Genomic DNA, 24,801 nt, shown 5'->3' with positions numbered 1-24,801 from the left:
TTCCCTCCGGTTGAATTAAACCCCAGTTTTGAGGTATCAGTAGAAAGCTTTCTATGGAGATATGAAACAAGGACAGCTGTGCAATTGCCAAGTTTAGGGGATTTATTTGCTTCTTTTCTTTTCTTTTCTTTTCTCTTTTCTTTTCTTTTCTTTTCTTTTCTTTTCTTTTCCTCTCCTCTCCTCTCCTCTCCTCTCCTCTCCTCTCCTCTCCTCTCTCTCTTCTTTTTGTAGTCACAGTTTAGTGCCATGGGATTAACTGAAAGTATGTAGGGTATTCCCAAACCAGCTGCTAATAGGTAATCCATGGAATGAGTTCCAACATTGTTCAGTGAAGGTTGGTGTAGCTACAATACTAGTGTGATGGGATGATGAGCTGCTTGTGCGTAAAATGCAACTCCCTCAGAGTTTGATCAGGTTTTCAAACCTCTGCCTGTGACTGAGCCCTTCCTGCATGGCTGCGTCAGTCGCTAGCAGAATCCGAAAGTGGTTGCTTTCGGAATCGTTTCCAACATAAAAGCTCCTTAACGGAAACACGTCTTCTGGACTCTCGGCGTGACAGTTTCCGGCGAGGAGTGGGTGTCCCTATGGGAGGTCCTGAGACCTCCCCACTGTTTTCGCTGGAAGCGTCTCTGAGCCATCCCTCCGACTCACTTTCCCTTGGAGTTCCTCCTCTCCCCCTACTGGTTCCCTCTTCAGCTGCTGCGTCTCTCTCAATCTCAGTGAGCCTTTGCACCTCCTGTCCTTCCGATGGCAGTTCCCTGACATCCACCTCCCCTCCAGGGCCCCCTTCACCCCCTCCCGTCTCCTCCCCTACGGGCGGTGAGGAGGTAAAACCCCTGAAAGAACCTCCCTCATCTTCCGAAGTCTCGAACACTTCCCTCCACTTGTTGCTGTCCCTGGTCTCTCGGTACTCCTCGTCATCGGAGTCCATTTCCTCTTCCAACTCCGAATCCGCGAATCCTTCCAGTTCCTCTTCCTCGTCGGTGGTGCCGAAATACTCCCTCCTAAACCTTGCTACAGGCTGAGGTTTCCTCGGGAATCTTTGGTGGAACGTTTCTATTAAAACCTCGTCATTGACCTCCCCTGCAGTCACCCAGGTGTTTTCTGACTCCGGTTCCCCTTCCCACGCCACCAAATACTCCACCTGATTTCCCTTCCACCTGGAATCGATGATTTCCGCTACATGGTTGCTGCTTTCCCTTTCTTCCAAGGTGGGTTCCCTGGCGTGCTCCCCTTCACGTCCCCCCCTGTACGGTGACAGTAACGACCTGTGGAACACTGGGTGCAATTTCATGTGGTTGGGCAACCGGAGTTTGAAAGCCACTGGGTTGACCTGCTGAATGACCTCAAAGGGTCCCAATCTTTTGGGTCTCAATTTCTTACAACCCCCTTTGAACGGCAACCCTTGGGTTGACAGCCACACCTGATCCCCCACCCTTATGGTTTCACCTTCCCTCCTGTTCTTATCTGCCTGCTTCTTATATTGTGCCTTGGCCCTTTCTAAGATGAGCTGGAGCTGATGATGGATCGCTTCCATCTCTTCTACAAAATGTTCGGCCGCTGGGACGCTCCATCTCTCCCCTCCATCCCCTGGAAATGCCCTGGGGTGACACCCGTAATTAGCCAAAAAGGGGCTCATCCCTGTGGACACATTCTCCGCATTATTGTAGGCAAATTCTGCCAGCGCCAACTTTTCGACCCAGTCGTTCTCTCTGTCATTGACATAACACCTCAGATATTGTTGGAGGATGCCATTTGCTCTTTCCGCCTGCCCGTTGGTTTCAGGGTGCCGGGCAGTCGAAAAATTGACTTCCACGTGCAGCAAGCTCATGAGCTTCCTCCAGAACCTGGAAGTAAATTGTTTGCCCCTGTCTGAGATCACCCTCAAGGGGGCGCCGTGCAACCTAAAGATGTGTTCTACAAACAACTTCGCGGTTTCTTCCGCTGTGACTGCATGTGAGCATGCTACAAAGTGGCACATCTTAGTTAACAGGTCTACTACTACCATGATGGCTGTTTTCCCCTTGGACTTCGGCAGATCCGTCATAAAATCTATCGATACCGCTTCCCAAGGCCGTTCTGGCGTGGGTAATGGTTCTAATAACCCTGCCGGCGCCCTTCTTTCCCCTTTGGCTCGCTGACATTGGTCACACCCTCTTACATACTCCCTTACATCTTCCCTCACCTTGGGCCACCAAAATTCCCTGGTAACCAACCACATGGTCTTGTGTTGCCCAAAATGTCCCGCCGTGGGGCTATCGTGCAACTGCTTGAGTACTCTCCCCCTCAATTCACCTTCGGGTATATACAGTGCCCCTTTGTAATACAATGCCCCATTTCTTTCCTCAAAACCTCCAGGGCTCTCGCCCTCCCCCCTGAGACCTCTGAGCTTATCCTGGGCATATTCATCATTTTCCGTTTCCTCTACCAGTTCTCGTTGCCCCACCAGCGCCGCCCCACACACCCAGCGGTCCTCAGGGATGACATGTCTCTCTTCGATTGCCCCCTCCCCCTCCAAATACTCTGGTTTGCGTGAGAGAGCGTCCGCCCTGACGTTTTCTGGGCCTGGCACATAACAAATTTCAAAGTGGAATTTGGAGAATTCCTGTGCCCATCTCACTTGTCGTTGGTTGAGCACTCGAGCCGTTCTCCAATACTCTAAATTCTTGTGGTCGGTGCACACTTGCACCTTGTGTTGTGCCCCAATTAATAAATGTCTCCACCTCCGGAACGCTTCGTGAATGGCGAGTAGTTCCCGGTCATACACCGTGTAGTTCCTCTCGGATTTATTCAGCTTCCGCGAGAAGAAGGCACACGGTCTCCACTCCGACGTACTCCTCCCCGGTTGAAGAAGCACCGCCCCTACCGCCCGGTCGGACGCATCGGTTTCCACTCTCATTGGTTTCCGTAAATCCACATGCAGAAGTTGTTCTTCCGAGGCGAAAGCCCTTTTCAGTTCTTCAAATGCTCGCTCCGCCTCCGCCGTCCAAACAAATTTCTTCTTGCTGCTGAGGCAGTCGGTGATGGGCGCCGTCAAGTGGGCAAAGTTCTTGATGAACTTCCGATAGAAGTTCCCAAACCCCAGGAATCTTTGCACATCCTTCTTGGTCTTCGGTGTCTTCCATTCCAGTACCGCTTGGACCTTGCCTGGATCCATTGCCAATCCCTTGTCTGACAAGCGGTACCCCAGGAATTCCACCTCCTTGGTATGAAACTGACACTTCTCCAGTTTCACCCACAGCTGGTTGGCTTGCAGCCTGCCCAACACTTCTCGGACGTCCCTCACATGCTGCTCCTCATCCTCCAAATATACCAACACGTCGTCTAAAAAGGCCACACAATTCTTGTAGAGCAAAGGTCCCAGGACGTGGTTCATAAAGGCTTGAAAGCACGCCGAGCCTGCTTGTAGACCGAAGGGCATCACGAGGTATTCAAAGGCTCCCAAAGGGGTGAACATGGTGGTCTTCCATTCATCCCCCTTCCTTATGCGTATCAGGTTGTACGCCCCCCGCAGGTCCAGTTTTGTAAAAATCTTTCCCTTCCTCACCCTGGTCAAAATGTCATCAATTCGGGGCATAGGGAAAGCCAGGGGTTCCGACACTGCATTCAGGGCCCTAAAGTCCACTACAAGCCTCGGCTTATCTGTGTTTTTTTTGTCCACAAAAAACACTGGGCTGCCCCCCACCACTCTGGACTCTCTGATGAAACCTCGTTTCAGGTTTTTGTCAATGAACTCCCTCAACTCCTGCATCTCCCTGTCTGACATGGCGTACAGCTTGCCCACTGGGAGTTGGGCCCCAGGGAGTAGATTGATTTGACAGTCAAAGGGTCTATGCGGCGGCAGTTTGTCTGCTTCCCTTTCGCTGAATACGTTGCTCAGATCTGCGTATTGCGGGGGCACCTTCCCTTTATCCGTTACTTCCATCCCGGCTAGGGTGACTCTGGCTCCTCCCGGAACCATCCCCTCTTTGCAGTGTTCTAGGCAATGCGCTGACCCAAAGGAGACCACCCTCTGATGCCAGCCCACTAGCGGATCGTGTAGCGCCAGCCAGCTCATCCCCAAAATGATGGGAGCTCCTCCAAGGTGGCCACGTTAAACGCTATCCGTTCGGTGTGCCTTGCCACCCTCATTATCATCGGGACAGTCTGTTGGCTAACTTCTCCTCCCAACAGCTCTCTGCTGTCAATCGTGGTCACCTGCAAGGGGTTACTTAAAGGGAGGGTCTGTATCTGGTGCTCAGCTGCAAACTCCTTACTCATTAAATTACAGGAGCTGCCTGAATCCAAAAGCGCCTTGGTCTTTAGTGGGTGTCCGTTTGGCAGCTCTAGTAACACCTCTATCACTAAAGCAGGTCTTGGAGGTTCCGGCGTGGGCACTTTCACTGCTCTTTGGCCTGGCTGCTGTGCCCCGACGGTGGCAGCCAGGCGTTGGCTTTTACTTGCTCCTTGCCTTCCTCCTCTTTTTCCCCAACAGCTCCTGCCATCCCTTGCCATTCCTTTCTTTGTGGGCAGACTCTGGCAAAGTGACCTGGCTGTTGGCAGAGATAACATTTCTTGGCGCTCTTCCCCTCCTTCTTCCGCCCTTCACTGGGATTTGAAACTGCGCGCGCCCGCGCTCTTCCAACTTCCATCGGCTCTGCCGGCGGGAAAGGTGGCTCTGGAATGTCTGGAATGCGGAAATCCCTCCAACGTTCCCCTTTCCCTTCCCGCTTTTCCAAAGCCCTCGCCTCCTGGCGTGCTCCTATGGCCAGCGCGGATTTGGTCAGCTGGTCCATAGACTCCGCCCTGGGTGCCCAGGAAAGTTCATCTTTCACGGCCGGAGAAAGCCCCTCTTCGAAAAGCATCTGGATAGGTTCCGCCGATAGATCCCACCCCAACTTATGGATCAGCATGGTAAACTCAGTCCAGTACTCACGGACAGATCGGCTCCCCTGTTTGCAAGCTATTAACTGCCTTTGCACCACTCCCTGCTCAATGTCGCTGGAAAACATCAGGTCCATGGCACGGAAAAACTTCCTCGTGTCCTTTAGGATCTCATTATTCACTGCCATCAGGGGTCTAACCCAGTCCTTCGCTCCCGATTCGAGATGGCCAATCACAAAAGCCACTCGCGATTCCTCGTCGGGGAAGTCATCAAACTGCAGGTTGAGAGCATATTGCATCTCTGTTCTAAAAGCATGATAGTTCCTGGGATCCCCCCCAAACTTCTGCACCAATCCTGGCACCTTTCTGGCGAGCGGGGTGGTTTTCTCCTTTCCCTTTTCTGCATCCTGAGCCCTCCTCTCCTCGAGCCTCGCCGTTTGCAGCGCAAGCTGGATCTCCAACGCCCTGTACCTTTCTTCCAGGCTTGGACCCCCTCCAGCTGCTCCTGCTCCTCCGGTTCCGGCTGGGTCGCTCATGATGCCTCTCCCTGCACAAGCTGGCTTTCGAAGACTTTCGGATTGCTGTGATGGGATGATGAGCTGCTTGTGCGTAAAATGCAAGTCCCTCAGAGTTTGGTCAGGTTTTCAAACCTCTGCCTGTGACAGAGCCCTTCCTGCATGGCTGCGTCAGTCGCTAGCAATATCCGAAAGTGGTTGCTTTCGGAATCGTTTCCAACATAAAAGCTCCTTAACGGAAACACGTCTTCTGGACTCTCGGCGTGACAGTTTCCGGCGAGGAGTGGGTGTCCCTATGGGAGGTCCTGAGACCTCCCCACTGTTTTCGCTGGAAGCGTCTCTGAGCCATCCCTCCGACTCACTTTCCCTTGGAGTTCCTCCTCTCCCCCTACTGGTTCCCTCTTCAGCTGCTGCGTCTCTCTCAACCTCAGTGAGCCTTTGCACCTCCTGTCCTTCCGATGGCAGTTCCCTGACAACTAGGTATCATTCTTTTATTTCATTCTTTGCCACAATTACACAATGAACCTCTTCATGCAAAAAACAGGTCCCTATTCCCCTAGTCACTCAACTTCTTCCTTTCTCTGCATCAAAATATTAACCTCCTTCCTAATTTTGTTTTTTTACTCACCCTTCATCATGAGGTCCCAGAGCAGGTCACAACAGCTTAACGCTACCCTACTAATTTCAATAGAAACAAACGAACTATCAAGAAAATATGGTGATTCCTAGAAATATCTCTCTCTGGTGTCAACGGTCAAAGTAATGAGGTGCTTCTGAATACCAGTTGCTGGTATTGTGCCAGTTCCAGGATGCTCAACTAGATAACCTTTTAAAATGTGGGGTTTGGGGGGGGGTATTGGGTTGTTGTTTTTATTTTGATTATGTATTTTGTGGTTTATATTTTTATTTTATTCTGTGAAGTGCCCTGAGACTTGCAGGTATAGGGTGGTATATTATTGATGAAGATGATGGTGATAGATAGGCTGGGGGCCTGATCCTGCAGGCTCCTCTTACGTATCTTCAGCATATGATGAAAAACTACAAAAGGAGGTGCCAGACCATGGTTTAGGGACTGGCGGAGAGCATGCCCTTCCCCTATTCAAAACATTCATGGATAAGTCCAACCATTAAAAACAAATGCATTTGTAAAAGAAATCAGCAGCAAAAACCTTAGAAAAGGACAGTATGGAGCTATCACACCTCTATATCCAAGAAAACCTTAAAAAAACAAGGACACATGTTTTACAAAACAAAATGCTGAACTAGAAAGGCTGATTGAGATAGCCACTATAGCAGCATGAGGGATGATGCTGGCACTCATTTTTTTGCCATCATTCATGGCTGTTTCACAAATTTACAAAAATTTGACAAGGAAAACTCTTCCTTCTATATGGGGGAGGTGAGAGGAGGAAAATATAGGTTGTTGTTAGAGCATCACAATTGACTTCCAAGTTATTATCTTCATGCAAATTATGTTGTTATTATTTTTTCATTTTTTTTCACTTGTCAGTGAGCAAAGCAGCCCATAATGTTAAAAAGGCAGAATGTGCCTCATGACCCTCCCCATTCCTTCAATGAGACAGTAACAGGAGAAAAGAATTGGGATTCTAATTTAAAGCTTTTTGCACAGTCCCTGCACTAATGGACTCTGTTAAAGTGTCAGAAAGAATAATAATACCAACAAAGCATAAGGGATAAAATAGTAAAACATACCCAAAATTATCAAAGCTGCCTTCTAACTCTTTATGTCTGTGATGTGTAAAAATGATTAAAGAAGATGCACAACACCCTCATTTGATGGGTTTTTACACCTGTTCATTTGTCCTCTATATCTCATTTCCACACTGCCTCTCACAGGTAATTTCAGTCTCTGTCAATCTGCTGTCATCTCCCCTAGAGTTGATGGGGATAACGGTGAGATCCTGTATAGGCTGGATGCATAATACACAGCTGGTTGCCTGCTTTTTTGACACCTGTCCTCAGAGGGAAATATGACTTTCTTGTTCAGGGGTACTTTAGATTTGTGCCACAAAGCTGACTTGGGAGTTTTGTGTGTCCATATTTTCATGCCATAAATGTTTACATTGCATTTAGAGCTGACTTGAAATTTTTGGGGGAGTTTTTTTTAAAAAATAAAAATAAAAATCATCTTTTTCTCACTAAAAAGGTAAAGGTACCCCTGCCCGTACGGGCCAGTCTTGACAGATTCTAGGGTTGTGCGCCCATCTCACTCAAGAGGCCGGGGGCCAGCGCTGTCCGGAGACACTTCCGGGTCACGTGGCCAACGTGACATCGCTGCTCTGGCGAGCCAGAGCCGCACACGGAAACGCCGTTTACCTTCCCGCTAGTAAGCGGTCCCTATTTATCTACTTGCACTCGGGAGTGCTTTCGAACTGCTAGGTTGGCAGGCGCTGGGACCGAACAATGGGAGCGCACCCCGCCGTGGGGATTCGAACCGCCGACCTTTCGATCGGCAAGCCCTAGGCGCTGAGGCTTTTACCCACAGCGCCATCCGCGTCCCTACCCACCTCCAAAAATAAGCAAACAACCTGCAGACATTTTGCCAAATGCTCTCTAAATATTTTTGTGTCAACTGTCATTCGTCTCTGCAATGTTCTGTAATAACATTAGATCTGGGGCACTGTGAAAAATGAAAAATGGTTGCCACACTACCAGTCCATTAAGGTACAGTCATCATGTTTTGTTTAATTTTTCTCAGGGGTTGACAAGGCCTGTTTTGTTTTTAACTGTGAGCAGTTCGTTTTCATTCAAATTGGTCATTGAAAACATCAATAATTTGATATTTGAGCTTGTTTTCCTCTTCCCTCACCATCCATTTTCCTTTTGTGATTTGTCTTTTTAGGTTGTCTTAATTTTTGTTGATTTGTAAGCTGTTCTTAGAGCTTTTCAAATGAATAGTTGGTTACAAGTGTTTGATGGAATGAAAAAAAATCATATATACTTGATAAATACTTGAATAGCATGCATAGGAGTTGCAGGAGTGTCCTTTCTTTTTCATTCCACTGCTGCCATGTTGAAAGTACCAGGCTACGTGGGAAGATCCAGCAATGTGCCTGCCTCCCACACTAGCGTTGACCCCCACGATGCTTGGGAAGTGCTGGCATGGAGAGATGCTACATTGCTATGTTGTTGTGGCAGTACAAGAAATACAAACACAAGGCTCTCATGTTTCTCAGGAGACACTGGAAGGGGCCTTAAAAGTAACTTTGCACTTTAGTAATATCATGGATCACTGCCTTGTCGTGGCAAAGGGGCTTGAATAACTCAGAGAAGCTATGAGCTATGTCGTGCAGGGCCACCCAAGACGGACAGGTCATAGCTGAGAGTTTTGCCTAAACTTGATCCACCTGGAGCAGGAACCAGCAAGCCACTCCATGCACACGAAAGCTCATAGCAATAACAAACTTAGCTGGTCTCTAAGGTGCTACTGGAAGGAATTTTTTTATTTTGTTTTGACTATGGCAGACCAACATGGCTGGCTACCTACCTGTATGAAGTCTTGGGTTTGCAATTTTGGGAGACAGGAGATTGCCCGCTGGGGAGTGGGAGGGCTGGTGAGCCCCTTAGATTTAGAGGCCCTAGTCTTCAGCCTTCCTAGCCTATACATAAATCCGGCACTACAGGAAGGGTAAATGAACCATGTTTCCTGTATTCAAGTATATAATTAACTTTCAAAGTCAGGACTCTTCTCTTATACCTTCCCCAGGGAAAGAAAATATATGCTGTAACCATTCCAAGAGCATACACATTTCCCCATTCCCACTCCTATTATTTCTATTAATGTCTGATGCTACTCCCAGGCTGCAGTACTAATCATATCTAGAAGGAGGTCCTATTGAATGTAATGGGCCTTATTCTCAGGGAGAGTCAGAATTGCATCCTAACTTGCTTGAGATATCTTTCCCACCGCACTGTGTTCAAGGTACAGATACTTCCACAAATCCACTCTCCCCTCTCTCATGGAGAAATCTTCCCTTCTATTTCTGTCTGCTCACAAGAGTTATACAAAAAACCAAGAGCAAACAAATTCCTCTCCCCAAAAGTCCACATATAGAACAAAAAAACTCCAGCAAAAATAAAAATAAAACAGAACCACATTTTAAGACAGAATTAAAAACTTAGAAGACTAGACTATTTTAAAGGCTTTGGAAGGTCTTTACAGAGTTGGTGGCAGGTGATCTTCTCTGGGGAGGCAGAGATATGTTCATGTGTCCTCTTTTTCCAAGATGTGTCCTCTTCTTCAGGGGTAAAATTTGAGACAAATTGTATGTATTTGCTTTGAATGGCCATCATAGTGTCCTAGCATCCTCATTTTTTATTTTTTATTTTCAAAATACAGTCATACCTCTTGTTACGTCCACTTCATGTTACATTCTTTCAGGATACGCCCCGCGGTGACCCGGAAGTACCGGAAAGGGTTACTTCCAGGTTTCGCCGCTTGCGCATGCGCAGACGCACAAAATGACATCACGCGCATGCGCAGACGCGGCAAATCGCAACCAGCGCACACACAGACGCGGGTTGCGTTCTGCTCATGTTGCGAACGGGGCTCCAGAATGGTTCCCGTTCGCAACCAGAGGTACCACTGTAGGGCAATGCTAAATTGATGCAGCCAGTGGAATCCTCTCTGGTAGTTCAGTCAGTAGAGCATGAGATTCTTAATCTCAGCGTCATGGGTTCAAGTCTCATATTGGGCAAACGATTCCTGCATTGCAGGGGGTTGGACTAGATGACCCTTGTGGTCCTTTGCAACTCTACAATTTTATGATTCTATCCTTTAGTGGTCTGATGCTCTCCACCTTGCTTGCTCACCCCCAACAAAACAAAACAAAAAGTTGGCTTTCCGTTTTGCTTTGTTAAACCCCCTCTGCCCCGCGCTCCCAAACACTCTGGTTTTACTGATCCTGCTTTCTTTCTTTTTAAGTTAGCAGCTCGGAAAGTTTAGCAGCATTGCTCCCCCTCGCCATCGCTCCTATTCCCCCTTCCACCTCGGGTTTCGCCCTTCCTCTCTCGACACCCATCCCCTCCTCCCGCCTGTTCCTAAACGCCTCCTTCAAGATCGCGGCTGCTGGGCAGGGCTCCAGAAGAGCAGCAGCAACAAACAAGGAGGCAGGAGTTCAAAGTTAGCAACGGGTTGCACAACTTCGACGCTGGGTGACTATTAACAAGCTGGAGTAGCAGCAGCAGCAGCAGCAGGAACGCCAGCGAGACAGCAACGCGCCAGCCAGCCAGCCAGAGCTTTCTTCTGGGACCTGTTTGATGTTCTCCTCCTGCCTTTGGGACCTACCATGGCTCCTTTTGGAAGGAATCTCTTAAAGACCCGGCACAAAAATAGGTAAGGAGTTGTTTGGAGATTCTCTTTCTTGTACCTGTTTGATTCACACACAGCCGAGCTTTCTCTTACAAGACGGTCATCCGAAGATTAACTCTTCGGGGGAAGGTGCCTATATAAACTCAAGACGGGTGTGTGTCTCTTTCTCCCCCTTTTTGCACTTTCCCCCTGCCTATGAGTTGGCTTCTCCAACCATGGCTTTTCAATAGGAAAATTCCACCCCACTCTTATCCCTCCCCTCCCCCTTTATAAAAAGGTGCGTGTAAGCACTCGGATACTGGAGCACGACTTTACTACTACTACTACTACTACTACTACTACTACTACTACTACTACTACTACTACTACTACTTCATTTCCTCCTGCAAACTTGAACGTGTGAAAGAATGCCCGAGAAAATTCCAGGGTGGGATGAATATGTCCCGGCTAGGAGTGGGAACTAAACGCAAACGTTACAGCGCCCCTTATCTGGAAGCTGATAAGTTTCTGCGCGCACTAGTTGGCTGGCTGCAAACAGCGGGGACTCGCTCGTCCATTGAAGGGGGCGGCTCATGTTTTTGTTCGTGTCCCACCTAAACTTTGCCCAACATTTGCCTGAAAGCTCTCAGGAATCCACTCTCGCTTCTCAGCAGGCTACGCTCGCTTTTCAGTGTAAGTTTTGTACTGTAATGAGAAGTTTGTTGTGTTTGGCGGGCTGGATGATGGGTTTGCTTTTTTTTAGTTTTTTGGGTTTTAATCTATTCTGAGCGCAGAGTTTGGGATCTATGATTCCTAATTCATCATTTAAATTTCTGTTACCATTTTTTTACTGGGGATAAGAGTTGGTTCGTTTTGAATAGCCTAGTCTGTCCTAACAAGGGCAGAACTTCATGTTCCCCTCCCTCATATTTCAAGGGCTCCTATCCGTCCCCCTACCCCCAATAGCCACACTTGCTTCTGCATGTTCTTTCCAATACTCTAAAGAGAAAATTGCATGCTCCAGAATTGTGTAATTATTTTTAACTGCTGGTGTGGCTTTACATCTTAAGTGTAAGTTTCCTTGGAGCGAACATGATATTTTTTCTGTTGCTTTGGCAATTACAGTGACCTTGAACTTGAGATGGAATAGCTAAAGTGCCTATTGTTGAACTGCATTGTGTCCTCCTTGTTTCTGTAATTCCGATTTAAGTTCTATTGGGGTGTTTTCTATTTTTTTTTATTAAAAAACTATGTTGTATAGTCCCCCCCCCCAAAGTGAATGCTGTGTTCTCTCCCCGCCCCCAAACCCGTATGTATTAATTGGTTTTATTTACATTTGTGTGCCTTGGCCTCTTTAGGACCGTGGTCACATTCCATGATAAGGCCAATAATCTGCAATAATCTCTCTCTGCCTCTATCCGTATATTATCAGTGGTTATCATTCACAAGTGCAGGCAAAAATAAATGAGCATGTCTCTGTGTTTGAGAACAATGATTTGTTCATGAGTTTTCTGTTAATGTTAGAAAATGATAGCTGCTTTAGATTGCAAAAGCTATGTAGGATTTCCATCTGAGCAAATATGCATAGAATTGCAGTGTAAGAAGCTAATTTAGAAAACTCTACAGTGAGCTGCGATGGTGGTGGGCAGATATATGCAGAAAGTTTCAGAGGCCTACACTTGGATATATTCCTTTCCAATTAAATTACAAACAAGTGACACATTTTCAGAAGTTTTTGGGGGAGTTTTGTGGGATGGCATTGGGGCCTGCAGCCTTTGTTTTCCTCAAAAATTAGTGTTAGCCCCAAAATCTGCTGTGGTTCTATCACGTTCTTGTTGAACCGTGAGGTAGGGGTGGAGGGTAAGTCTTGGCACAATAACAAAGGGCAAAATCTGGAAAGTAAACAAAGGCACCCTTTCTTGCACTACAGTACTGGAACCAGAGGACAATTGTCTACAGCTTGCTCCTGGTAGAGATCTGTGTCTGATAATTTAAAGGCTGCCAAGAGAGATGGAAAACGGATGTTTTGTAAATCTGAAAAGTTGTGATGAGATAGGAATCATTTCCCTGAGTAGTTGCTGCCTTTTCAAACATAAGTAAAATCTTGCCGTAAGTAGGATCTGTCCATCAAAGTTTTAATTGATATATAGAACAGTAAGCTTGGAAATAGATGTTCCTTTTTCTTTTTGTTCCTGGCTCTGCTACTTTTGAACAAATAGTGCCAGCTAGTCCTGGTGGTTTGGTACATGCAAGTACTCATAATGCACTCATTTGTAATCCACAGAAGTGTTCTGAGGCCCATTGTTTCCAGTTCTGGGGAACTCAATAGACATCTCATAGCTCCACATGAATGTCCATAGAAATACATTTGAAATTATCAACAACTATCCAAGAAATAGTTTTTTAAGCCCCACAGAGTTACATGAGTGCCATCCATATTTTATCTCTGATTTTTCATCCTATTCTAACATGCTTGTATATTAAAAAGTCCCATTCATCTAAATGACTTCAGTGACGTTTAGGCAGGAGTTCTAAGCATCCTTAGATTTCTAGTACAGTGGTACCTCGGGTTGCAGATGCTTCAGGTTACAGACTCCACTAACCCAGACATAGTACCTAGGGTTAGGAACTTTGCTTCAGGATGAGAACAGAAATCGTGCGGCAACAGGAGGACGCCCCATTAGCTAAACTGGTACCTCAGGTTAAGAACAGTTTCAGATTAAGAACGGACCACCAGAACGAATTAAGTTCTTAACCAGAGGTACCACTGTATGTATGTTTCAGTTTACTCAGTCAAGCAAAGATGATGATGATTTATTAAATTTCTGTACAACCCTTCATTTGAAAGTCACAGGGCAGTTTACAAATGAAAACACAAAAATACTTACCATAATAACAAACAAAAACATTGACACACCCCCCCCCCCAGTTTAAAAGGCAATATATTGTTTAATTAGCCAAAGAGGTCAAGATTATTTGAAGCAGATGGAAGCAGAGTGTTCCTGTTGAGAGCAAATGGTCCTTTTATTCAGTTTCTAACAGTGGTCAGTGTGGTGTAATGGTTAGAGTGTTGGACTATGACCTGGAAGAGACCAGGGTTCAAATCCCCCCTCAGCCATGAAGCTCACTGGATGTGACTTTGGGCCAATTACTGCTTTATTACGGACATGGGCGGCGCTGCGCGTTAAACCACAGAGCCTAGGACTTGCCAATCAGAACGTCGCGGTTCGAATCCCCACGACGGGGTGAGCTCCCGTTGCTCAGTCCCTGCTCCTGCCAACCTAGCAGTTTGAAAGCATGTCAAAGTGCAAGTCCCACTCTGGCGGGAAGATAAACGGCATTTCCGTGCACTGCTCTGGTTTGCCAGAAGCAGCTTAGTCATGCTGGCCACATGACCCAGAAGCTCCCTCGGCCAATAAAGCGAGATGAGCACCACAACCCCAGAGTCGGTCACGACTGGACCTAATGGTCAGGGGTCCTTTACTTAACAGTGGTCAGAAACATCCTCTTGAAAAGGAAGAACACAGGGCAGAAGACACTGACTTATATTGAGTCAGATCATTTGGTCTATCTAGATAAATTCTGACAACACTGCCTGGCAGTGGCTCTCCAGGATTTCACGCAGGGATCCCTCCCAGACCTATTTGGAGATGCAAGCAGGATAAAATGTCCTTTGGGGGTGATGGTGGTGGGTGACAGGCCAAGTTCTACAAGGAAGGTGGAAGCAGTTGTATATATTTAAAAGAGGCAACAAAGAGGCTGTTTTCAAATATTTGAAGGACTGCCCCATGGGGGATGCAGCAAATTTGCCTTCTGTTGCTCAAGACGGTAGAACTTACACCAATAGTTTCAAATTACAAGAAAGAGGGTTTTGAGTAAATATTAGAAAGAGTTTTCTGATTGTATGAGGTGTTCGGCAATGGAACAAGCCACCCTGGAAGGATCAACTTTCATTTGAGGTTTTCATGCAGAAGCTGGATGGTGACCTTTCTGGGATGCTGTGGCAGCAGATTTGACTAGATGACCATTGAAATTCCTATGATTTTATGAAGGCAACATATTTTCCCTGTTATGTGGTCTCACAACACCTGGTGTTCAGCAATGTACTCTCTATGATCACAGGGAACCATTTAGTTATAATTTCTAATACAGACAATATTTTTGTCACCACAAGTGATGGGGGGAACTAAGGACATTTTGTGCTTAGTCAAAAAAATGGCATTTTTCCTGCTGCTTGTTTAGAATTTTCAGCACTGTATTCCAATGTGTGCTGAAGATGGTAGAGGCATAGTCACATCATATAGAAAGAGGATTTGTATACCCAAATGAAGAATTGAGTTTGGGACAGATCATTTTTGGGGAGTTACAGTTTGAGTTACTGTGGTTGTTGTGGCCATTGGCCTTATGTGAAAGCAATGATCATTTCCATGTTTTGAATGTATAATTTGGCAGACACGTGCCCTTTCATACTTCTTGCACTTCTAGAAGGCTTGGGTGGATGCTGTGGCCCATAACTAGAGCTCTTTCTGAAAAGAGGGGTGATCATTTCAATGCGACCAGTGCCAATTTGCCATTGCATCAAATGGATTGGTAGCAAATAGGTTTTCACCTTCCCCAGAAGTGTGTGGCAATGTGGCATGGCCAGCATGTTTGATCCATTGGGGCTTGGCTTCCTGAATGTGTTCCTTACCCTGAAGGCTGTGCTGGTCATCTGTATCTCTGGCTGCCTCTTTCTGCCATGCTGTAATCTGGATGATGACAGGCTGCATTCTCCTCTTCTTGCAAGGAGCTAATCTTTTAGGAATGTTTCGACTGCAGAGGAGGATACCTTAGCAGAGGGGGATTGCACACTAGAACATTATATTGTGTGTGTTTTTCAACGTATTCTGTCTACTCTGTCTTTATTATACATATAGATAATACAACAAGTTTCTTTTTAAAAAATCTCTATGTGAGTCTCAATCCTATAATTTAAATATATTGTTCGTGCAAGTTTTGCGAACCTGGTAGGGGATAAAGTATAAATATAAATGATTGACCAAGGTGAAAGTTTGTGATTCTGCTATAAACAATTTTCAGCTATAAACTAATATATATATATATATATATGACTCTCACCGGTCATCGCAAACCTGTACATGGAACACTTTGAAACCAATGCTTTAGACAAGTCAGAACACAAACCCAAACTTTGGCTCAGATATGTTGACGACACCTTTGTAATTTGGCCACACGGGAAAGAAAAACTGGACAGCTTCCTCACACATCTCAACAGCCTACACCCCAAAATACAATTCACTATGGAAATAGAAGCCAACAACCAACTTCCCTTCCTTGACGTCCTAATCTACAAAAAACCTGATGGCTCCCTAGGACACACTATCTACCGGAAAAAAACACACACCAACCGCTACTTACATGCACAATCACACCACCACCCTGCACAAATAAACTCCGTAGCCAAGACTCTCATCTCCAGAACCAAACGCCTGGCTGACAAAGACCACCTGACAACTGAGTTACAGAATCTCTCAAATGTGTTAATTGCCAATGGATACCAGCAAAACAGGGTTATGAAGCTAATCCAAAAAGAAACACCCCCCAAAAACCAAGACACAGAAGAAAACAATGGCATGGCCCTCCTTCCTTATATCAAGGGCACTACAGATAAAATTAGCAAAATCCTCCATAAACACAATATCAAAACAGCCTTTTGCACCAACCAAAAAATAGCCAATATCCTCAGAAACCCCAAGGATAAAATCCAGTTGGAAAACCAAGGGGTCTATGAAATACCCTGCAAAGTCTGCCCAGCCACGTACATTGGACAAACAAACAGACGAATAAATGCACGTATTGCAGAACACAAGAATGCCGTCAAAAAAGAAGAAAAAACTTCCTCTCTTTTCCAACACATGAAAGAAACAGGACACGAAATTAATTTTGCAGATTCCAAATTGCTCTTTAACATGGAACATCACCACAAGAGAATAATCATGGAAGCCATCGAGATAGAAAAACACCCTCACAACATGAACAAGCGTGACGACACATCCCGCTTGCCAGACATCTGGAAATTAGCCCTCCCCACAAAAACTGACACCAGAGCCAGAGGCACACAGAACGCCATCACCAATCAACCACACCAGATCCAAACCCAGACCCTCTCCACAGATAAATTACAGACACCATCCAGTAGCCAAACCATGGTGGCACCTCCGGATGCTGCACCGCCCTGCAATCCCTACACAGATCTGGCTGGCACAGGCCACAAAACCACAGCTCGCCCCTATACACGAAGCCAAGCCAGAGCACGACTAATTTCAGTACAGCCATCTTCTCAGAAAAACTCTTCACAAAGTTCAAGAGGTCAAGACACAAAGGCCTTAGCAACTAATCCACACCTAATGACCCACCTAAGTGGTACTCAGGATATCACTCAAGAAATCACTCAAGATATCCCTCAAGTAATTAAGGAACAAAAGAAGAAAAGGCACACTAGCCTGGGAACTTCCTCTCTGCCCAGAACATTGGAGGCTATACAACACACCTCCTCAACAGTATTTATAGGAACTCAAACACTGAGATCCTGCTCTGTTCCAGTAACAAGAAGCCGAAAGCACCAGCCTGAAGATGACGAGTGAGACCTCGTCGAAACGTCGCCTAGACACCCCATCTTTTACACGGGAAGACACCCGAGGACACCAAAACCTGCATATATATATATATATATATATATATATATATATATATATATATGCATAGAAATGTGTGGCTGCTTTTTCAGTGTAGATCTGCAAACAACAAAGTCAGGTCTAGCAAGCTACATTTAAAAAAATAATAATAGTAGTACTACAAGCAAGCATACCCATTTTGCCAGCTCTTAAATATGTAAAGACAAACCACCACTCTCACACACCCTTTATAACGGGTTATAAAGGAAAGTTACATTCGTAACTTTATCCACAAAAAGGTTCTGGTCCTACAGCTTAACCTGCTCTACAGCTTAGCCAGCTTAAAGTCCATGTAGGCAAACTAAGGCCCGGGGGCCGGATCCAGCCCAATCGCCTTCTAAATCCAACCCGTGGACGGTCCCGGGAATCAGTGTGTTTTTACATGAGTAGAATGTGCCCTTTTATTTAAAATGCATCTCTGGGTTGTTTGTGGGGCCTGCCTGGTGTTTTTACATGAGTAGAATGTGTGCTTTTATTGAAATGCATCTCTGGGTTATTTGTAGGGCATAGGAATTTGTTCATATATTTTTTTTCAAAATATAGTCTGGCCCCCCCACAAGGTCTGAGGGACAGTGGACTGGCCCCCTACTGAAAATGCTTGCTGACCCCTGGCTTAAAGCATTACTATGTTCATAAATTTCATCCACTGTAGCCAAAAGGGGGAGAAAGTTAAAGCTCTTTTTAGATTCTCCATGATAGTGAACGGGAGAGCACAGAGCTTCATTTTACAGAGAGTGGCTTAGAACCTTCAACATTGATTGGATTCATTAGAACACAGCGTGGTTGGAACTCAGAAATTGATCTTTCTTTTTAATGCACAGATACGAGGTGACTTTTGGTCATCCTTAATACTGTACACTGCTACTATGTAGCATCCTTGTATGCTGCTACCATGTAGCCAAAACAGGGCCATTGAGAAGCAAGAGGGAGGTATCAGTATGCTCAGTGGAAACCCCAATATTTGTTCAAGGGCATATTACACAGGATACACAGGCACTGGAGGCTGAGAGGGAGGGAGGAAGGAAGAGGGAGACTGCCTACAAGCACATTTACTTGCACACTTGCTGTTATCAGTTTATTTAGTACGTTTTTTATAGCTCAGTGCTGCACACAAGGTTGTCTCACCCTGCCACTATTTGATCCTTACAACAATCCTGTGAAGTGGTTAAGCTAAGAGTTGGTGATTAGCCTGAGCTAATCCTGCAAGCTTCATGGGACAACAGGGATTTGAATCCAAGCCTCGTTGGTCCTAGTCTATCACTCGAACCCAGACTTCCCCACTTGACCATTGTCCATGCTGACTGAGGTTGAGGAGTGTTGTTTCCCAGTAACATCTAAAGGACATCAGGTTGGAGAAGGTTTCTCTAACTAGACTTCATTTTCTCTCATTGCACACATGTGCAGTCACAGAAGAGAAAGGGCGGGGGGAATAGTGCCTTTTACAGGTTAGGCTATCTTTGCAACAAGCTGTTATGCCAGCTATCCTAGGACAAGTCTGGGGTACCTGAAGCCCTCCATATGTTGCCAATCAACTCCTATCAGGTTGTTTGGGGCTGATATCCAACAATATCTGTAGGCCCACAAGCTCACCGTTTCTTTTTAAGGGGAAAACCAACACAGCTTTATTACAGCCATCTCTTTCTTAAATTCACAATAGATATGATGTTATTGTTATTCATCATTCTGATATAAAAGTAGTACTGAATGTTTTGTGACTGTGATTCTTATCCACACAAACTTGTGAAACAGCTCCACTTAACAGAAGCCCAAAATATATGTTCCAAATTTGTGCATAGAAAGATCGACAAATGCTGGGCAACTGGTGATAAACTTCCATGCATCTGATGAGGTGGGCTCTAGTCCATTAAAGCTCATGCCACAATAGTTCTACTAATCTTTAAGGTACCATAAAACTCTTCTTGCATTAACATGAATACATGGAAGGGCTGCAGGATTGGGTCCATTTTCCTTACTCACAGCATGCATTCAGCATAACTTCTGTCTCCACATGCTCTCAGCCCTATATGAGTATTTATCAATGTATGTTCTTTAACCCAATTTTCCTCTTTCTCTGGCTTAGGTAGTATTACATATAATACCATTAGTCATGCAATCTACTCCACTAGAAAGAAACTGTTGCCTGCTTTCCGAAAGCAGTCGATCATTAACACTTAAGGCACAAATACTGGTGCTTTCTTTGCCACTGAGAGAAAACTCTTTCTGACGCTTAAATCAGTAAGTACCCAGAGATTGCTAAGAAATGCTTGCCAGTGAGCAATCTCATCCAGTACGTGCTTGCTCGGAAGTCACCCAAATAGCATACTAACAGGACCATAGGCTTGCCATCACATATTAATTCTGCATTTTCCTAGTAACCTTTAATTAAAGAAGGCAGACAGGCGTCATTGTCCCTGCCAAATGGCAAGCAATGCAGTGAAGCAGAGGTGGGGAAACTGACTCTGAGTTCCAAAGTTGTAGCCATTATAAAGATTCTTCAGAGGAATGCAGAGTGTACACACATACTCTCTGTTTGCAAATCTGAGACATTCTCTTTCAGTGATCCCTGTCAAACCTACATATTGTGGATTCACAGGCCCTTGCACACATGGGTTATGCCAGATGTGGTTGAGCCAGCAGGTACAATTCCACTCCCCTCTTTCTGCATGCATGTCAAAACACACAGGGACATAGGAATCTTTCTTAAATCAAGTCAGACCATTGGTCTATCAAACTCAATACTGTCTCCACTGACTGGCAGTGGCTGTCTGGGGTTTCATACAGAAGTCTTTTTCTACCATCCTTACAGGGATTCTGTTTATTTATTTCACAAAAATTTCTATACCGCTTGATTTGGTTAAAAAAACAACCCCCGCTTAAAGTGGTTTACAAAAAAATGAAACAATTACATTAGAAATAAGAAGAATTAACAACAAAAAGGTAAAACTTCCAAAAAATTAAAACAGCAATAGACGAAAAGCAGATTAAAACTTGCATCAACTTCCTAAACATCTGAGTAGACTTGTCTACACAAGAATGTTTTAGCAGGCACCAAAAAGCATACAATAAAGATTCCTGCCTGATATCCATAGGCAGGGAGTTCCAAAGTTTGATCCTGGGACCTTTTGCATGCAAAACATGTGTTCTTTCCCAAATGGAGTCCTGAACGCATGATGGCTCATGAAACCATGCTCGGTTTTCCATTTCATTGGCTGCCACTTCTTGAGAATACTCTTGAATGCAATGCCCCATGAATTTAACAGTAGTGGCTGGTAAACATTAGGACTGATGGTGCAGAAGGCAGAAATGCTAACAGTAGGTGGGGCCTGAGCCAATGATGGGCAGAGCCAACCAATTTGAGTTTTGTCCCCATCCTCCTCCCTACTGAGTTCTGCAAAGGGCAACACTGAAACTGAGGAGGAGGAAGCTGGCAATAGGGAACCCCTGAACTAGTTGTAAGTTAGAAGACAGGCAGGTGAGAACTAAATGAGGGCAGACTGAGGTTGGTAGGGCAGTGCCCCATCAGTCCTAATGGACAAGCCTACACTGGTGTTTAACTAAAGCACGCACAGGATCAGACTGCTAGTTAGCAAAAAAAAATTCTAGCAATATCTGGATTCTTACTCATTTACCCAGGAAGAGTTTTCTTTCAATGGCAAAGCACAAATACCTTCCCCTGCAACAGTTAATTATCTACCACTTTAGAAAGGCAGGCAACAATTTCATTCCGGCAGGCTAAATTACATGACTAATGGACTCGAGCATAAGACTGAATAATCTGGAGAAAGAGAAAGAGCTGGCTTGGATAGAAGCTAATAAAACACTTACTCAGAAATAATCACTTGAGTTAAGAAACCACAGTTTTCTTGTAGGGGAAGTACAGTATACTTTATGAATCCTGTAGAAAGAACAGATAGCACTTCTAAACTTCTCAGACACTTATTTAGAAATGAATGTTCAATGGCAGTTGTGAAGAGGGACTAGAGGTCAACACAGTTTCAGATGGCTAGCAGGATTGCTTCACTGGAAATTTTCAATAGAGGTCACTTCATACAGTGAGGAGTAGGAGATATTGTTGTTGATGGTTATTTATTTTAAAATATGTGTGTGCTGCCTGTGATTCTCACAGCAAGAGCACCATTTCAAAGTGGCATGTAGCAAAACAAATATACAATATACTTAAAAATCCCAAAAAAGGTGTCCAACATAATCAGAAAAATCATTTTAAAAACCATAATGCCTGCCAGCACACACCAGCACACACCAAAATGAACAGGATGGTTTTCAACGTTCATCAAAAGTGTAGCCGGGTTAATGTTTGCTTTATGTTTGGGAGATGCTTATTCCCCTCCAAAAAAGTGTCATGACAGGGAAGACTCTGTTGTGAGTTGTTGCCCATGAACATTTGCAGGTTGTGGGAGATGACTGAAAATGACTGCAGGAAGCAGACAGTTTTATATGGAAGGCATTTTCTCAGATAAGCTGGTCCCTAGCTAGTTAAGAAATTGTCAATTAATATTAGAACCTGGAACCTGTCCTGTTAGCTAATTGACACAGTACAGGTCTTTTAACAAGGGTGTTACATGTCCCTGGCTCATTAGCTTAACTGTTGCATTCTACGCTAGCTTCAGCTTCCAGACTGCAGCTAGGGGTGGGTCCACATAGAGCACATCACAGTAATCAAGGCATTAGGTTAGCAAGACACAAGTCACTGTGGCTAAACTGTCCCTGTCCAGACACAGCCAAAGCTGATGTACCAGCCAAAACTGGTAAGAGATGCTCCTCATTACTGCAGCCACTTGAGCCACCAGTGACATTGATGACTCTAGGAACATCCTCAGGCTACTGTTTTGGTACTTTTGTTGTTCATTTCTTCCAGACTCTTGGTTCAGGGACACAATCTCACCCACAGGGGAAATATTTCTGAGATTCTCTATAGTGCATCATATATCGGGCTTCTCTTATGGATGATCCAGAGGTGCCACTGCTGCAGAATGCCCACAGCCTGGGTGCTGAGTGGTGTCTTTTATTGGGCACACATCACACCTGTACTGATGGATCTGCTCTTGCTGCCTATTAGCTACTGAGCCAGCTTTAAGGTCTTGAGAGTTACATATAAACTGCTAAAATACTCTGGACTGCTGATTTCTCCTCTACGCGGGTGGCGCTGTGGTCTAAACCGCTGAGCCTAGGGCTTGCCGATCAGAAGGTTGGCAGTTCAAATCCCCACAATGGGGTGAGCTCCCATTGCTCGGTCCCAGCTCCTGCCAACCTAGCAGTTCAAAAGCACGTCAAGGTGCAAGTAGATAAATAGGTACTGCTCCAGCGGGAAGGTAAACGGCGTTTCCGTGCAGTGCTCTGGTTTTGCCAGAAGTGGCTTAGTCATGCTGGGCACGTGACCCAGAAAAACTGCGGACAAACGTCAGCTCCCTCAGCCAGTAAAGCGAGATGAGCACCACAACCCCAGAGTCATTCACAACTGGACTTAAATGTCAGGGTCCTTTACCTTTACCTTTTTACCCTGTAAAGGCACTGAAGTCAACAAATGGAACCCTGCTAATGTTGCCATGGCCCAACTGGCAATGTGAAGGTGGCCTTTTCCACTTACAGTGGTACCTCGGGTTACATACACTTCAGGTTACAGATTCCACTAACCCAGAAATAGTACCTCAGGTTAAGAACTTTGCTTCAGGATGAGAACAGAAATCACATGGCAGCAGCACGGCAGCAGCGGGAGGCCCCATTAGCTGAAGTGGTGCTTTAGCTTAAGAACAGTTACAGGTTAAGAATGGACCTCCAGAACGAATTAAGTACATAACCAGAGGTACCACTGTATTGTACCAGATTTATTGAATGCCCTCTCTGTTGAAATTTGAGAGACCCAGTCTGTGTTTGCATCCTGCAGGCGCTTGCAGCTGTGTAAGCATATTCCTGTTCCCTTGAACTAGATATTCTGTTTTTACTTTTAAAAAAAATCATACAGCTTTATTGTATATTTTAACCATTTTAAATTCAATTTATGTGCTTGGTTTTTAATATTTATATTTTGTAAACCACTTAGAAGAAACAAGTTCCGGTACTGAGCAGTATATAAATTAATCAACAATAGCAATGCAGGAAAATAATAATAATAATAGCAATGCAGGGAATGAACTTGTGCTTTTTCTTCCCTTGCTTCTATGCAATGTGCAGAGATGAATGCTCACCTCTGATAACCTACGTAATTTCCATCCTACTTAATTTCCATACATACATCATCAATGCAGTTGTCTGAAACACCTACTGGAGACCTGTGCTTAACCTGGAAGAAAGTCAATTATGTGTTGGTACATTCAGGTCAGGGATAGCAAAATCCTTACAGTTCACAGTGAATGCGACTCTGCTTCCAATATTGCATTGAATGGGGGGTGGAACCAACATTGTCAGGTTGAAAGAGCTTTCTGTGAGTGTTAGGGTAAAACCAGGACTGAATAGTGTAACTTCTACTGCTGTAGGTACTCTGAGCTGTGACTTTGAACCACTTTGTGATTCATGCATTTTTATCCCTAGAGAAGTACCTTCATAGCAGTTGATACCACCTTCTAAGAGAAACTCTACAGAAGAGTTGGGCAAATTGTTTATGGGAAAGCGTAATGTTAGAAGGAAAATTTGCTATTAGTATAAATAAAAATTGGAGTATGTCTGCAACACAGCTTCCTGCATTTTCAAAAGTAGCACATGAAACTTCTGTGCAAATCTGACCTAGTTTTTTTTAGTTTTTTTAAAGATGGGATGGTGGTTGAAAGGCAGAAGTTCGTTGCTTCACTTAGGTGTTGTGAGGATAAGTGCATTTAGAAGCTGGTTATTTACTCACAGGGCAATAATCATAGGGACAAAAAGTTCCTTGGGCATATACAGAATAATAAGATAAATACATAAATGTATTTCACAAACCTAATCTTCAAACATAATCTGCAAACTCTGTAATCACATGTTCTGAAAACATCAGTTCTTGAAGCATCCTTATGAATTAGGAATGTAAATATCATTTAAGGTCTGATTTCATTTTAAGACTAGACTGTGCAAACAGGTCACCAAAATGAATGTTGCATTCATTTGCTTGTGAGTGAGTGTCACTGCTTTCAATAGTTTTTACTAAATGTATAGTATCTGTTGAAATGAAAGTCACTTTCATGGAATCACAGAACTATAGAATTGGAAGGGACCCCAAGGGTCTCCTAGTTAGATGCCTTGCAGAGACAAAGGTAAGGTTCTACACTTAGGTAGGAAGAATCAGCACCACAAATATAAAATGAGGAACACTTGGATTGCCGATAGTACATATGACAAGGATCTAGGGATGTTAGTAGACCACAAGCCAACATTGTCAATGGGGAGTCAA

At 44.8% G+C, this 24,801-nt stretch overlaps 1 protein-coding gene across 2 annotated transcripts in view; it reads left to right on the top strand.

The window, feature by feature from the left end:
* Window positions 1-10,464: 10,464 nt before the first annotated feature.
* Window positions 10,465-24,801, top strand: part of RASSF9 (Ras association domain family member 9) — a 37,688-nt gene continuing 23,351 nt past the window's right edge. The window contains exon 1 of one of the 2 annotated variants that reach the window (XM_028746812.2): window positions 10,465-10,734. In XM_028746812.2, coding sequence (XP_028602645.2) covers window positions 10,688-10,734 — 47 coding nt within the window. In that variant the 5' untranslated portion in view covers window positions 10,465-10,687. Of the gene's footprint in view, window positions 10,735-11,099; window positions 11,383-24,801 lie in introns of those variants that run through there. The other variant, XM_028746813.2, reaches the window with a different exon arrangement.

The sequence above is a fragment of the Podarcis muralis genome, chromosome 10 (assembly GCF_964188315.1).
Source record: "Podarcis muralis chromosome 10, rPodMur119.hap1.1, whole genome shotgun sequence".
Taxonomy (NCBI): domain Eukaryota; kingdom Metazoa; phylum Chordata; class Lepidosauria; order Squamata; family Lacertidae; genus Podarcis; species Podarcis muralis.
This window is presented reverse-complemented; position numbering and strand designations above follow the sequence as displayed.